Here is a 16,359-nt window from a genome sequence, read left to right on the forward strand (position 1 = left end):
TGGAATGAAGAGCTAATTCTTCAATTCTATGCAACGCTGCACATCACAGGAGATGCTTCTGATGTGAACTCTTGGGTATTGGACTGGATGACAAAGAATACTCACTTCAAAGCACCAGCCTCTGAATTGCTTCATGCTCTGCCTATCATTCCTCCCCTTGAAGGAGCTCGTTGCCTGTACCATGAACCTGAACTTACCGGTCACTACATGCAAGTGTTGATGAAGCCGCTGAAGCCCGGTCAAGCCCCAAGGACCAAATTCCTCGTGAAGGAATTGTTGTATGTGCCTAGAACTGTCTATCGCATTCTAACGAAGACTTTGAGTCTAATAAAAGGCCACAACTCGAATGATGAAGACGTCATTGGCATCATGAAGAATCTGCTATTCAATATCATGCATGGCATCCCTGTCAACTACCATGATTTCTTCATGAGGACTCTGGCAAATGTTGTACTCTCTCCGTTTGAGTTGAAGCCTTACGCTCCTTGGATTATGAGATTCCTCAGAACAAGGTCTTCACTCAACTACAAGGCTAACTTTCAGAATCATCTCAGCTACTTGCCCCCCATTGAAGTCCGCAAACGGACATTTTCCTCAGCTGATGAAAAGGGCAAGGCCGCTGCTGTTATTGATGAAGGCATTCGTCCATTGGATGGCCAGTTTCGCAAAGCTGCATCTTACTCCACCAATGATGACTCTGCCACTCATGACTCTGCCGCAAATGCTTCAAAGAAAAATCCTCAAGGCACATCTCCAAGGGTGATGACTGATCGTGAGCTTCTCCTCAGTCTTCACCAGAAGGTCGATCACAACCACAAATGGGTTAAGCGTCAGTTTGGTTCAATTATTCACAACATGACTGCTACACACAATGCAGTGAAGAAAAACCATTACTACCTCCATGAAGTCTTCGGTCGCACCTGGGCTATTCTGTCACATCTGTATGGTGAAGAAGATCTGAAGCAAATGGGTCTCAAGCAGGACTTTGATTGGTCTCAGCCACCAGCGAAGAAATACAAGAAAGTAAAAGTTCTCTCCTTGGTGGCCAGTTCATATTCTTCATCACGCGACACGGATGAGCATGAAGATTTGGACGACACTGCGGCAGGCCCTACTACAACAACCGACCCCAACAACGCTGGCGCTCCGTCATCATCATGATTTTCTTCAGGGGCGTTACTCCTCATTTTCGATCCTTTTGGTCATTCGATGACAAAGGGGGAGAAATTTGAGTTAGTCTTCAAGCGGGTCTACCTATATGGGCGTTTTTTGCTAAGTTACAACTCTCGTTCTTTTGAAGACTTTGTTGGATCGAGTTGTAAACTTAAACCCTATGGTGGTCTGATACCTTTGCTGTGTTATTCTGCATGCTTATTCCTCATATATGTTAATGCACGCATGCTTAAACCCTATGGTGGTCTGATACCTTTGCTGTGTTATTGGGCGAGGTCTGTGTGACCTTAGCTCAAGGAGAATACGATGAGGACTGTGTGTCCTCAGGTTTAAATACCTAGCATCTCCAACCAGACGTACAACTGTCACAGCAGTTGGAACTGGTCTACCAAATCATTGTCTTCACCAAGCCTACTGGTTCTATTTCCTCAACTCTTCCATTTCCTCATTATTGTGTTGTGTGCTTGTTCATATTTGTTTGAAGACTTTGACTGAAGACTTCTCTATTTCCTCAGTTCAATTTCTTCAGTCTGTTTGTCTTCATCCTGTTTTATCCTGTGCTTACGCTTCCTGTACTCTGTGTCTGTTTTCATTTCATCATGATGTCCATGTTTATGTTATGTCATGTATGCATCTGAGTACTTATTCCGCTGCAAGTAGTTCTTCGCTTAGGAATTTCCTCACCCTGAAATTCCTCAGTGAAGAATTCTTAAAAATCGCCTATTCACCCCCCTCTAGTCGACTTAACGCACTTTCAGACGCTTAGGTGGATGGTGGCGCTTCATCATCATGTTGGTCTTTTGAGCACCGATCGTCCTTGAGTTCATCCATCGGCATGGAGTTGATAGAGATCCGTTGTAGATTTCCTCGGTTTCCTTAGGACCGTGAGGTTAGGGTTACTCACAGCTCGTGTGCGACGATTTCCGCCATCTCCTTAGGATCTAGTGTCAGTTGTTTCAGATCAGTTCAAGGGTTCAACGATGATAATTTTTTTTACTATGATTCAACGACGACAATTGTGGATCTAGGGCGTTGGTTCCAAGAGCACATGCACGAAGACTTCCTGGCTGTCAACGATAAGGTTAGGCGAGCCCGGTAAGGGAGCGACGATAGCGGCATGTCGATGACTCATTCTGGCGGTGGTAGAGGTCATTTGATGGTCTGATGAAATTTTATAATAGATCAGGGTCCTTTTCACAAGATAGACTATGGCATATACCTTTTTTGTGGGAGAAATATCCAATATATTCATCATCTCTCATGGCAGTACAAAGTACACCAGAAGTAACAAAAATTACAAGCAGGTTTGTGGACCACCTAGCGACGACTACAAGACTGGAGCGAGCCAAAGGTGTGATGCCGTCAGCGCCCCTCCCTCATCAGAGCCGGGCAAATGTTGTTGTAGTAGACAGTCACGAAGTCATCGTGCTAAGGCCCCACTGGACTAGCACACCAAAACAACAATCATCACCGATGAAGCGAGGCATAGATCAGGTGGATCGAACATGTAGACACACGACCGAAGAATGGATCCAAACGGATCCACTGAAGATCAGCACCTATCGAATCTCGCGATATCCGACGGAGAAACACCACCACACGCCCTCCGACGATGCTAGATGCACCATCGAGAGAGGGATACGCGGGAGATATTATTCCTACTAGGGGCATCTCCGCCACCACACAACCCCAATCGAGACCCTGGACCAAACAAGAACGAAAATAGGATCCGTCCCGATGGCGAGGGGCTGGGGTCCTCCACACCTCCATAGTAAAAGGCCATCAGAGGCGAGGCGGACAGGCGGCGACATCGATTGGAGGAGAAACCTTAGATACTAAACCAATCAACAATTTCTTTTAATTCCTTGCTTACTTTCTTGCTACCATTAAATTTTCCACATACTTGTATTTTTAAGCCTTGTAACTAGCAAAATTAGTGAGGTTGAAAACCTCGTTAGTTTCGTTGGTGACCAAGGTAGTATTGTATTTGTGTGTGCAGGTCACTTGGGGGAAATTGTTGCTTGCTACAAACCCTTGCACTTGCTGGCCCGACACCTTCCTAGTTGATAGAAAACACTAATCAAGGCACATCCACCTTCTATATGCCAAATTCCAATTTTTTTGCCACTGTATCAACCATACAAATCTGGGTGTTGCAAATCTCATACAATTGAGGAAATTGATTACACAACAGTATGTCTCCCCACCAAGTGTCTCACCAGAAGTCAGTTTGTTTTCCATCATCAATCACCATTTTCCTCTGCGACAAGTAAATATTCTTGACCTTAAGCGAATCAATCCACATAGCAGAGTCACCCTGCTTGTGTTTTGTCACCGTAATTCCACTATCAATCTTGTATTTAGCCCTAACCAAGTTCTCCATGCTCCAATATCCACCACCACTTACAAAGAATGCCGATGTTAAAAAGTTCCAAATTCTCCGCCCCTAAACCCCCTTTAAGTTTGGATTTACATATCCAGTGCCATTTCACCATATGATTTTTTATTCAGCCCACCATTCTGCCAAAAGGACTCTCACAACCATATTCATTGTATCTAGCATTGTATCATGCATAAAAAACATGGGCATGTAATAAACATGAGTACTACTAAGAGTTGAATTGATAAGTAGCAATCTGCCACCCAGGGACAGAGAGTTTCCTATCCAAACATCAAGACATTTTCCCAGATGTTCAATCAGAAAGCCCCAATATTTAACATCCAACCTAGACCCTTAAACAGACACACCAAGATGTTTAATGAGCCAAGCACCTAGTTGACAATCGAAGACCTCGGGATACATGATGTCTTTAGTGATGTCATACAAAATCATCAAAATTTCACTTTTCGAGAAGTTAATCTTAAACCCAGATATGGCTTCAAATAGATACACCACCAGCTTCACATGCATAACATGTTCCATGATGTCCTGAATGAAGATTACTGTATCATCTGCATACTGCAATATGGACATACCTTTTGGAATTAGGTGGGGAACCAAACACACAATCCTATGAACATCACGTGCTTTAGCCATCATTCTATTAAAATTGACAGCAACAAGATTGAACAGAAAGGGAGGCAGAGAATCACCTTGCCTTAACCCTATGAAAGTACCAAAGTAAGGACCAAGCAAATTATTGATTTTAACACTCGAGGTCCCTCCCTGGAAAGTACCTAGTATCCATTTGCACCAATTTACACTGAAACCCTTTGTCTAACACATTTCATCAAGTATCTTTGGTCAACTTTATCATATGCTTTCTCAAAGTTTAGTTTCAACACAATGACATGCTGCTTTTTTTTTCTCCTGGCCTCAAGCAGCGCCTCATGAAGTGTCATGACCCATTCCATGAGTTTTGGCCTTTGATAAAAGCAAACTGATAAGAAGCAATCAATTTTCACATAACATGCTCCATTCTAATGGTAAGAACTTTAGAGATGATCTTAAAGAGTATGTGAATTAAGAAGATAGGTCTATTCTTTTTACAGTATCAACATCAATGATTTTAGGGAGGATAGCAACAACTAACTGGAAACATTGTGAGAACATGCCAACATATGATCTAGTTTCGGTGATCTCATCCCAACGAAGCCAACAATGAAAACATATGGTCCTTCGGGCTATTGTTTGGATTGATAAAAAGACTTAATAACTTTGATATGATAGAATCTTGATGATGTAATGTTTTCATGCATGTACGCCAAGGTATGCAACTGCATCCTACCCTTAAAAATAAGAGCAACGCTATGTGTTTGTCGGCTGTCTTTTAGAAACATGGGTTGGGTCACGATTTCGGTCGAGCTGGCGAGTTTTGCGACATGGGTCATATTGCAGTCAGGGGTTTGCAACATGGGCTATGTTGCACTCATTCCATCTTGTGCATGGTCTGATCCACCTAACGAGACCCATGTTTCGGTTCGAGATTAGCAACATGGTCATGTTGCGTTCGATCCAACCTAGCTGATGAGGTTTGCAACATGGGTCACTTTGTGCTTGAAGGATTGCAACATGGGTCATCTTGCACTCGCAGATTTGCATGGCAAATGCTTTACAACATGAGCCATGTTGCGCTCGAGAGGTTTGCAACATGGTCGACGTTACACTCCTCGCTGATTTCGATTGGTCGTACACATCGTTGATTAGTCCCGCAGAGGTTGCATCATTATTGAAGTCGATGACAAGCGGCACGACGATGAGGTAGCAGCAGCCAGCGATGATGGTGTTGCCCTCCGTAACATCACACTGCCATCGTCTCCCACAACATTGTTAACCGTGCTGCGAGCACTGCTTGCAGCAGGTGCCCCGCGTCGAACACCCCATAGTAGAGTTCTATTGAAGCAGCCTCGCCTCGTTGGTAGCGCGCGCTAAAGCAGTCGTGCCTTGCTCAGCTTGTAGCACCGGTGGCCGGGACGAGTTTGCAGCGGTGGTTGCTGCAACACTAGTTCTCTGGTGGAGCTTGCAGCATGGTGGCTGGAACGGGTTGCGATCGTGGTGTCTGGTGGTGGCACGCAGTAGGGAACGTGCCCCGATGGTGTGAATCAAGAAAAAGGGGAACATGGGATGGAGAACGAAAAAACAGTTGGACCTGAGCTCTCACGTGGAGTAACGCACAAAAGAGATAAGGCGGTTGTGGGCCCTCATAGGGACACACGTTACTCGAGCAACGTGATCGACGGGTGACAAAATTCCATCGGCTGAGTCCTAGCTTTTGCCTAAAAACAAGGGTGTGCTATGCGTCGGCAGACTGATCTTTTAAAAAGACCGGTTGGGTCGCGAGCAGTCAGATCTGGCATCAGCGGGCGGCCGAGTGTCGCCTTCATCTTCACCTTTGCAACATAGGTGATGTTGCAGAAGAAACCTTTGCAACATAGGTGATATTGTAGATCTTTTTTTGTTCGTCTTCACCTTTACGACATAGGTGATATTGCAGACAAAACTTTGCAACATAGATGATGTGATAGAAATGCCGCTCTAGTTGCCGACGCTTGTCGCAGCAACATAATCGTTGTTTGCAACACTGTTGTTCCAATTGCAACATGATCCTTGTTACAAAAAACAACATAACCCTCATCCCCTTTGCCGCATGGGATACGCCGGAGCTGGAGGTGCAGTCATCGGTAGGAGGGGTTGCGGTGACGGAGGCAGACGGTGATTCTCGGGGACAGCATGGAGGAGGTCGGCAGCGGCCATGCTGAACTCGGGCATTCTGCGGCGGCGCCATGGTGGCGGAGGCAGCTGCCCAAGGAGAGGAGCTCGAGGTGCCCATCGACATGAGTGGTGTACAGACCAGCGACGACACGTGGGGCGGCGACGTGATGAGAGACGTTGGCCAGCATAAGGACGCGTGAAAGGGGAGGAGCAAGGGGCCGACGCGAGTCGGCTAGTGGCGGCGCGATAAGAGAGAGGGGCACGACGGTGGCGACGCATTGGGCGGTGCATGCGCATGCGCGAGGGCTATGGCGGCCGATCAAGCTTGGAGAGGAGATGTGATCAAAATCTAATCGGACGGCCATGACGCGCATCCACTTATCAGCCAGGTGACGCCAAGCATTTCCGTAAAAATCTTTGAAACTCCAAACCTTATTTTAAGATTTGATTTTTTTTAGGGCGATATTTTAAGATTTTATATAAATCATGATAATGCGTGCATGCATGCCTATAGATCTTCGAATTTCAAACCATTGGACGCATCACGATGGTTTTGCACCCGGCCGATCTCGGCATCCAGCCAGGGCCCACTAACGATGCCGCCACCACCATGACAATGTTCCATCGTCTCTAGCTATCCCGACTTCCCGCGGCTACCCTGCTCCTCCTCGAACGCCCAAACGACCACGAAGCTGCAGCAGCTCCCTCGCATGTCGCGCCACCCCTTACTCTTGCTCCTGCTCGTCCCTCTGGTCGCCTCCATTGCGCAGCCCCTTCCGTCGAACACCTCCGCCGGCACCGGCTCCACCACGGCCGTTCTGCTCTCCTTCGTCGCCGCGCTTCCCCCGGCCGCCCAGCGCGTCCTCCGCCCGACATGGCTGCGGCGCCACCGGACCGGCGGCAACTCGTCCTCCCCCTTCGCCATCTCCCGGCGCCACCACCACCGTCACTGCGCGTTTCTTGGCGTCACGTGCTCCGCCGCCGGCGCCGTGACCGCGATCAACCTCTCCAGCACGGGGCTCTCCGGCGCGCTCGCGGCGTCCGCGCCGCGCCTCTGCGCGCTCCCGGCGCTCGCGGCGCTCGACCTCAGCCGGAACAACCTCACGGGCGCCGTTCCCGCCGCGCTCGCCGCGTGCTCCGCCGTCACCACGCTCGTCCTCGCCTTCAACCTCCTCGCGGGCGCCGTCCCCGCGGAGCTCCTCTCCTCGCGCCGTCTCCGGACGATCGACCTCAACAACAACGCGCTCACCGGGGAGATCCCCGCCGCTCCCTCCGGCTCCTCGCTCCTCGTGTACCTCGACCTCAGCGCCAACTCACTCTCCGGCGCCATCCCGCCGGGGCTCGCCGCGCTCCCGGAGCTCACCTACCTGGACCTGAGCAGCAACAACCTGTCCGGCCCAGTGCCGGAGTTCTCAGCTCCGTGCGGGCTCCTCTACCTCAGCCTCTTCTCCAACCAGCTCGCCGGTGAGCTCCCCCGCAGCCTCGCGCACTGCGGCAACCTCACCGTCCTGTATCTGCCCAACAACAACATCAGCGGCGAGGTGCCCGACTTCTTCGCCTCCATGCCAAACTTGCAGAAACTGTACCTTGGCAACAACGCGTTCACCGGCGACTTGCCGGCAAGCATCGGTGAGCTTTTGAACCTGGAAGAATTGGTGGTGTCGAGTAACTGGTTCACAGGCTCCGTCCCACATATAATCGGGCAGTGCCAGTCCTTGACACTGCTCTACTTGAACGGCAACTGCTTCACCGGCTCAATCCCACCATCCATCGGCAATCTGAGCCTATTGCAGATGTTCTCCGTCGCGGACAACAGCCTCGCCGGGAGAATCCCACCGGAAATCGGGAGCTGCCGGGGACTGGTGGAGCTTGAGCTCCAGAACAACAGCCTCTCCGGCACGATACCGCCGGAGATCGCCGAGCTCAGCCTGCTGCAGAAGCTGTATCTATTCAACAACATGCTCCATGGCCCAGTTCCTCCAGCACTGTGGCAACTGACCAACATGGTGGAGCTGTACCTCAGCAACAACAGCCTAAGTGGCGAGATACATCCAGACATCACTCGCATGAGCAACCTGAGAGAGATCACCTTGTACAGCAACAACTTCACCGGCGAGCTGCCGCAAGCCCTGGGGCTCAACACCACGCCGGGGATCCTCCGTGTCGACCTCACCGGCAACCGCTTCCACGGCGCGGTTCCTCCTGGCCTGTGCACCGGAGGCCAGCTCGCCATCCTTGATCTTGGATACAACCGATTCCATGGAAGATTTCCCAGCGAGATTGCTAGATGCCAGTCTCTGTACAGGATCAACCTGAACAACAACAGGATCAGTGGGAGCTTACCTGCAGACCTGGCCACGAACAGAGGGCTGTCGTACATCGACATGAGCGACAACCGTCTTGAAGGGGGGATACCAAGCGTGATCGGTTCATGGAGCAACCTCACCATGATCGACCTCTCGCGCAACAGCTTCTCCGGTCCAATACCCCGCGAGCTCGGCGCTCTGAGCAACCTTGTAACCCTGCGAGTGTCGTCGAACACGTTGAGTGGATTGATACCACATGAACTAGGAAACTGCAAACGGCTTGTCTGCTTAGACCTTGGAAACAACCTTCTGAATGGAAGTTTGCCGGCAGAGATCGCAGCTCTTGGCAGCCTGCAAAGCCTCCTGCTCGGCGGCAACAAGCTCACCGGGGCAGTACCGGATTCCTTCGCAGCGACACAGGCCCTCCTTGAGGTGCAGCTTGGTGACAATCTTTTCGAAGGAGCCATCCCACACAGCTTGAGCAATCTTCAGTACATCTCTAAAACCCTGAACATGAGCAGCAACAGACTGAGCGGCCAGATCCCAAGCAGCCTCGGCAACCTTCAGGACCTGGAAGTGCTGGACCTGTCCAAGAACTCGTTGTCCGGCCCGATCCCGCCGCAGCTGAGCAACATGATCTCCCTTCTGGCCGTGAACGTGTCGTTCAACGAGCTGTCCGGCCAGCTCCCTGCCGGCTGGGTGAAGCTGGCAGCACGGTCCCCTGAGGGGTTCTCAGGGAACCCTCAGCTGTGCGTTCAGTCTGACATTGCACCTTGCTCCAACAAGAACCAGTCTCTGAAAAACAGAACCAGAAATGCACGGATCATCGTGGCATTGCTGCTTCCAACCCTTGCCATCATCGCTGCCAGCATCTTCCTCCTCCACCACGTCGCGAAGAGGTCGTCGCGGCGCCGATCGGCCCGGCGCGTCTCGATCCGCAGCATGGACTCGACGGAGGAGCTGCCGGAGGACCTGACCTACGAGGACATCCTCCGGGCCACCGACAACTGGAGCGAGAGGTACGTGATCGGGCGAGGCCGGCACGGCACGGTGTACCGCACGCAGAGCAAGCTCGGGAGGGAGTGGGCGGTGAAGACGGTGGACCTGTCCCACGGCAAGTTCCCAGTGGAGATGAAGATCCTCAACACGGTGAGGCACCGGAACGTCGTCAGGATGGCCGGGTACCACATCCGCGGCGGCGCCGGGCTGATCCTCTACGAGTACATGCCGGAGGGGACGCTCTTCGAGCTGCTGCACGGGAGGAAGCCTCAGGTGGCCCTCGACTGGACTGCCCGGCACCAGATCGCCCTTGGTCTGGCCCAGGGCCTCTCCTACCTGCACCAGGACTGCGTGCCCATGATCGTCCACAGGGACGTCAAGTCGAGCAACGTGCTGATGGACGCCGACATGGTGCCCAAGCTCGCCGACTTCGGCATGGGGAAGATCGTCGGCGACGAGGACGCGGACGCCACGGTTTCCGTCATCGTTGGCACCCTCGGCTACATCGCTCCAGGTACCATTCATTCCCTTGTCATCATATGTCTGTAGCTCTGTATTCTGTAAGATCACAGTGCCTGAAAAATTCAGGATTTATTTAGCACATGTATCACCATTGATTTACAGAGCATGGATACTCCACGAGGTTAACCGAGAAGAGCGACGTGTACAGCTACGGGGTGGTGCTGCTCGAGCTCCTGTGCAGGAAGATGGCTGTGGATCCTGCGTTCGGAGACGGCGTTGACATTGTGACATGGATGAGGTCGAACCTGAAGCAGGCAGATCGTCGCCCCGCCGCCATGAGCTGCCTGGATGAGGAGATTGTCTACTGGCCTGCAGATGAGCAGGCCAAGGCACTGGACTTGCTTGATCTAGCCATTTCCTGCACGCAGGCGGCTTGCCAGTCAAGGCCTTCCATGAGAGGTGTGGTGAACACCTTGGTGAGAATGGATATGTAAGGATTCCCCTGAAGTTTTCAACGTGTTGTCAGATCAGCTGCCACAGTACATAGCTGACATACAAAAGGAGCTTGAAAAATGTATGTAAGTAGTAGTCCACCAGATCTTAGCAGAAATAAGAAGTGAGCCTAGCTCATAAGTTGGGGTAGTGGATGTACAGCCCCGCCAACTAGGTTCCTATTTATACTACCAGAGCTTTCATCTTTATAGTACATGACTAAAATATATATTCAAGATTACTGTTTTTTACTGCCGGCCAAAAATTTCGGAAGTCACCCGTGTTCACTCCAAAATCTCTTCGAACATGATCTTGAGGTTCCAAGGATAGAAAGCACAAAAATCCTAGTACAACATAACCCTTTTCATTCAACTGTGTATTATTCTCCGGAGAAGACATTACAAAGTCCAGAACGATGACTACACCTGCCTTCTCTGCCACCACCCGCCTGAGGAAGACATGGTTCACCTCTTCTTTACCTGCCCCTTCAGTCAGAGATGCTGGGATGCTTTGGGGATACAATGGCCAAATGACACTGACTGGTTCAGAATGCTGCATGAGGGCAAGGCCAGATGGGCTCGACCGATGTTCTTGGAAGTTTTTGCAGTGGCAGCTTGGGGGATCTGGAAGGAGAGGAATGATAAACACTTCAGAGGAATCCAACCTTCATTTGAATCTTGGAGGAACAGATTCAAGCTGGACTTTGCCATGCTGGTTCATAGATCAAAGCAAGAGCAGGGCCCTTACATTTTATCCATAGCTAGCTCGCTTTGATTTTATCTTCTGTTTGTGTTAGTCACTATACCTAACCCCTCCCCCCCCTAGCTCGCTTTGATTTTATCTTCTGTTTGTGTTAGTCACTATACCTAACCCCTCCCCCCCCCCCCCCCTCTCTCATTATGTAACTTGTAAAGTGCTGGACACTCTAACCCCCCCCCCCCCCCCTAATTTTGTTTTATTAATATAAAAGGCAGTGAGAGAATCTCACTGTCATCAGTTCTCAAAAAAAAAAAAAACTGTGTATTATTCTCTACAATTTTATTCTGCATACCATGGATATGGCACAGTACATCCTGTAAGCAACAAACAAATTTTACTAAATGGCACCGAGTAGGGGTGCGGTTCATGCCCTAATCACAAGCTCATATACATTGCTATTGTTCTCTCTGCTAAGGCGCTTTAGTGCCTCGAAACTTCTCCGGCTTCCCAAAAAATCTATTCTTTTGAATGCTACTACAAAGCCTCGTTCTGCGCATTCAGCGCTTGCGTACAGGGAACGAAGTCGATCGGCATGCCGTGAATCCGTGTGCAGGGCTACATTTATCTCGTCGGTTGACATATTCTCCTGCGCAAAGAGGAGATCTTTTACCACAAACTCGCACACCAAATCTAAACCACGGTTAGACCAGAAGTGTGTTGTGGGATACTTCTGGTCTATGACCAAAAAACAAAAAATACCTGGTAGAAATTATAGATGTGATCCAACACTTGTTCGCGTGTGAAGCCACCATTGCTGAAGAATGTCCTCGAAGAAGGTCCAAGCTCGCCAAAACGATCGAGAGGGAAGAGTATGGTAAAGAAATGGTTCTTAAAAATCACCTCGCTTCTCTCACTGAAACAACGAAACGGAGGTATTAGGGAAAAAGGTTGCATAGTTTTGGTTGATTCAAGAAGTTATTATTACCTTTCTCTTAGCGGGCGAGACAAATTATCAGCTGACTGGTCTCGATCCTTTCCATCCCCATCTGCATCAAAATAAGTAGTGCTTTGCTGCTCATCGGCATCTTCAGACCATGAAGAATCCATATAAATACTTGCAGATGAAACCGGCTCAGATATTGTCCAGCAGATTGAATCCAGAAGTGTGACAGGTGTGAGCGGATGGATTGGTACTTCACATGACTGGCTTAAAACCATAATGTAGACATTCATCAAAATGTTTCATATAGAAGAGCCAAATATGCATAAAAAGGTAGCTAATTCAACACATAGCTTTGGCAGAACTGGGAGTGCGGAGTAACATTAACTAGAAAATAACACATGCTGCATAGGATCATGGCATCAGCAAATTCTTTGTTTCCAATTATTTTTCTAAAACATATTCTCATGCAAGCATTTATTTTTCTTAACAAGCAAGGGTATACCAACATCCCCTAATTGTCACACTAGTCGGAATTCACAAGAAATTGGGTAACTGTGACTGCCAGATGCGTAGGAGATGAGCTTTTCTATATTTTAACAACCAGCCTGATGCTGGAAGAGAACATAACAAATAATTTTCTGGCTCTTTATATTTTAACAATGAAAAGGCAGATCATATTGCGATAGGTGAAACATTCCTTACCTGCATACGGCGAACACGACGGTCTCGAATATCCTTTTTCGCTGCCTCGACAAATTTTTGCCTTTCCTGATGAGTCTCATCTATCTCCCCTTGGGTTGGCAGCTCGCTGGAGTTAAGAGAAGGAACACTCCCAAGTTTCGTATTCTAAAAGAACAGAAGATCCAACGTCAACCAATGAAGAGTCCAAATATAGAAAATAAACCTTTTTTTTAAGAAAACAAACCTATTATAAATAAAAAATTAAGGAATAAGAAAAAAAACATGAACTGTTCTATCCCCCCTCCCCTCTGATTTTTAACTTCGGGGCCCCCAGTTTCCAGTTAGCTCATGCCACCTCAGCCTGTAGATTGCAATCCGTATAAGACAGCCCGTAGATGTAGCAAAGCTCAGCTGTTTGTTACTGATTCCGAGCTGTACTCCATTTTTTGGAGACAGGTAGGGACTAGGTAGTCGTCCATATACAATTCTAATTTTGTTTTTCCTTTTCCCTTTGAACACACAGGGGGGAAAAGACACCTAACAAAGATAACAAAACTTACTCCAAGCTTTGTAGAAACTGCAATGAAAGAACTATTTTATTTCTAGAAGGTTGTTCTCTTTTATAAAGACAGGTAGGAGTTGCAAATGTAAAATGCCAGATACCAATTTGTCTTTTCTTTTTTCTTTTCAACACCAAAAAAAAAGACGCGGTGAAACACGTAAAAAAGGTTGATGTGAAAAATCTTAACCCTACCTTTGTAGAAACCAAAACTAAAGACGTCTTTCCCCAATTTGTTGAAAGGAAAACTTTGGATAACAAAATACTAGATTCAGGTTTGTCCACAAGAGTACATGGCATAAAATACCTCTCGAGATGTGTGGAAATTTTCGAGAACCACTGCGACATGTCTAGCTAGGTCTGAAGACAAATGGACCAGGCGCTGCAAGTTCTTTTCCTTCACTGTTTTCAAGATCCAAAACGGCTGAAACATTCAAGCAGAAAGTGTTAAATAGTACACAATGGTCCTAAAGTAAGTTAGGAGTGTTGGAACAGAAGAGGTTATTATTGCAGTAGTTCAGTATTACTTACTGTTACAATGTTATCTGAGTGACCAACATATCTCTTGACAGAAGCATCCTCACACACAACATATGTGGCATGACAACCAATAAACCAGTGGTCCAATAATTTTGCATCTTCACTCGTAGCAGCATCCGATATCTGCAGCAAAATGCATTTTATGTAAAAAATCATTCGCGCAATTTAACAAGGGATGTCGCGTGAAGATGACTCCAGTGAAAGAGTGGAAATTTGGTGATTCTTGTAAACTGATTTTTGTAGAGAAAAGGCATTGCATCATTTGGCTGATTGCTCTCTATCTATCTATCTTTAAGTAATTCTCTTATCCATTTGGTGATTTAATATTATACTCTATCAACAGGAGCAACCAGAAAATAATAGTTTTCTTTCTGAAGCATGTGGGTGGTGGAGTGTCAACCATTATGGAATGAAGCAGCAACTGACATGGACATACCTTCTTCTTCATCTCACCAGATATCCCAGGGTCAATGTAGATTGTGTCATTCGTAAAAACGAACACATCATCTTCAGGTTCTTCTCTATGAGCCTGAAGCTGGCGCTTATGTGTTGTGTCTGAGCATGCTTTGTCTTGAAAAATCATTGGTGGAAGGCATGACTTCTCATTGACAGGCAGTCCAACAAGCCGGTTGGATTCCCCGAGCAGCAGACCGTTCTCCCCAATGTTCTTGATACTGTACAAGGATTCATCCAGCCTCACTGTTGTAAAAACACCATAAATCAGAACCAGATGATGCGCTGATAAATGAGCAGAAACAGAAGAGGAAGAAATGTCTTACTGTTCCTTCGAACACAATCGACAAACCAGCCCAGCGTGACAACAAAAAGGCCATTCCTGGGACCATGCTTGAGAGCGTGCTCAAACTTGCGGCCGGCGAAGCTGTGCTGCGTGTTAAGGAAGCACAAGCATGGCAGCCTGAATATTTTTTTCCGATAAACTGGTAACCTGGATTTTGAGAAACAAGCATAAACAGTGGATGATTTGGAAAAGAACAGAAAAACAGACGATGGCAAGGATATCTGCACCACGAGGTGAGTGCATTTGGGGTGCAAGCTGCCGCTGTACTCGCCTCCCAGCCTCTCAGCGGCCTCCTTCACCTGACTCCTCGCCTCTGCAGAAGAGATACAAACACAAAAATTCCCCAAACCACATCAAAACCCCTGAAATCGAGAAGCAAGCAATTCACCTTTCAAGCCATCCCTGGCCAAATTCGGGAAGCAAACAACTCACCTTTGGACAGCCCCGTGACGCAGACGACCAGGCCGGCGAAGGGGCCGTCGGGCGGGCGCCGGGCGGCCGCGGCGGAGCGGGAGGCCGAGACGGAGGAGGAGGCGGCGGAGGCCGAGGAGGGCTGCATCCCGGGGAGGATCAGCCTGGAGCAGCCCCTGCTGGCGATCACCTCCACGCCGCAACGCGCCATCGCGGCTGCTGCTGCGGCGGCGGCAGGGGCATGGCCCAGCGGGGAAGGGCGCGGGTGGGAGAAGGGCGCGGCGGTTTCGTGAGGATCGGAGAAAGCGAACCTACGGGGAGAGGGAGGGCCTCGAGGCGGGCGCCGGGAAGGTGGTTGGATTGGATCCGGTGGTGGCGCTTTCGAGGGAGGTCAGGAGGACGAGGAGTTAATGCTGATGGCGATGACTCCTCCTCCTCCTCGGCCTCGCTGCTCCTTGGTTCGTCGCCGCTCTGTGGGAGGGGAGGGGGGCCTCTCCGGAGATGAGCGGCGGCCGGGTGGGTTGGTCGGCGGGGAGGCAATCCGGGCGGGGAGGGGACGACGACGAAGTGACCGTTGGGGGGAGGGTTCGAGTCCCCCTTCTTTCTGTCTTTTTTAATGGAAAAAGTTCAGTGGCAACTGTGGCAGAGACGACCCGGTGGACAGCCTGTTTGCATCATGTATTCATGCTGTGATTGTGAACAATGCTGTGCCCTGATGGTGTCACCGTCCATGCGTTTGGACTTTTGGGTGGGTGGATGACCTTGTTGATTGCGCTTACTGAATGAATGCAAGGAGGCTGACAGCGTCCATGTAGATTTTGCGAGTTTTTTTTTACTGAGGCAAAAGAGTTGTCGTTTTCGTTGATTAAGAAGAAGAAAGAGTTGTCTAGTTGATTAGCGGGAAATTGAGCTAAAACCGTCACAACCTGTTCATCACGCACACAAACAAGACAATACACTCACACCGCTACGAAGAGAGCGTTGTTGACGCACGGCCCCATCTCTCCCCCCACCCCCCCCCCCCACCCCCCCAATGCTCTCACAAATACAGCTATATATACTCCCAATCCTTCATTTTTCAGACATAATTAGCAAGTTTTAGTTGATTTGGCCCCGTCTAACATTATATAACATGTTTGGCCC

At 49.0% G+C, this 16,359-nt stretch overlaps 2 protein-coding genes across 3 annotated transcripts; one reads left to right on the forward strand and one right to left on the reverse strand.

Annotated features, from left to right (window-relative positions):
• The first annotated feature begins 6,955 nt into the window (after nt 1-6,955).
• LOC109774118 (uncharacterized) lies at nt 6,956-10,707 on the forward strand. The gene is made up of 2 exons (XM_045228920.2): nt 6,956-10,144; nt 10,255-10,707. The coding sequence occupies exons 1-2, from the start codon at nt 7,036-7,038 to the stop codon at nt 10,584-10,586; spliced, it is 3,441 nt and encodes a 1,146-aa protein (XP_045084855.1). The 5' UTR covers nt 6,956-7,035; the 3' UTR covers nt 10,587-10,707.
• Nucleotides 10,708-11,605: 898 nt separating this feature from the next.
• LOC109774120 (uncharacterized) lies at nt 11,606-15,862 on the reverse strand. Of its 2 annotated transcripts, XM_073500359.1 has the most exons (10): nt 15,238-15,862; nt 15,026-15,118; nt 14,786-14,887; nt 14,443-14,705; nt 13,998-14,129; nt 13,774-13,890; nt 12,929-13,072; nt 12,269-12,486; nt 12,043-12,196; nt 11,606-11,929 (listed from the first exon to the last, which is right to left on the reverse strand). In XM_073500359.1, exons 1-10 carry the CDS (start codon nt 15,425-15,427, stop codon nt 11,708-11,710), a joined length of 1,635 nt encoding a protein of 544 aa, XP_073356460.1. In that variant the 5' UTR covers nt 15,428-15,862; the 3' UTR covers nt 11,606-11,707. The 2 variants fall into 2 exon arrangements, with proteins under 2 accessions (XP_073356460.1, XP_073356459.1); XM_073500358.1 differs by having other exon boundaries at nt 14,786-15,118.
• Nucleotides 15,863-16,359: the final 497 nt, after the last annotated feature.

Source organism: Aegilops tauschii, chromosome 5 (genome assembly GCF_002575655.3).
Source record: "Aegilops tauschii subsp. strangulata cultivar AL8/78 chromosome 5, Aet v6.0, whole genome shotgun sequence".
In the NCBI taxonomy this organism is placed as follows: domain Eukaryota; kingdom Viridiplantae; phylum Streptophyta; class Magnoliopsida; order Poales; family Poaceae; genus Aegilops; species Aegilops tauschii.

Excerpts from the sequence above, each read along its gene's own strand:
- LOC109774118 (XM_045228920.2), top strand. The coding sequence starts at position 7,036 with ATGTCGCGCCACCCCTTACTCTTGCTCCTGCTCGTCCCTCTGGTCGCC. Across the intron at positions 10,145-10,254 it reads CCTCGGCTACATCGCTCCAG|AGCATGGATACTCCACGAGG; the intron begins GTACCATTCATT and ends ATTGATTTACAG.
- LOC109774120 (XM_073500358.1), bottom strand. The coding sequence starts at position 15,427 with ATGGCGCGTTGCGGCGTGGAGGTGATCGCCAGCAGGGGCTGCTCCAGG. Across the intron at positions 15,119-15,237 it reads CGTCACGGGGCTGTCCAAAG|AGGCGAGGAGTCAGGTGAAG; the intron begins GTGAGTTGTTTG and ends TCTCTTCTGCAG. Across the intron at positions 13,073-13,773 it reads ATTTCCACACATCTCGAGAG|AATACGAAACTTGGGAGTGT; the intron begins GTATTTTATGCC and ends CTGTTCTTTTAG.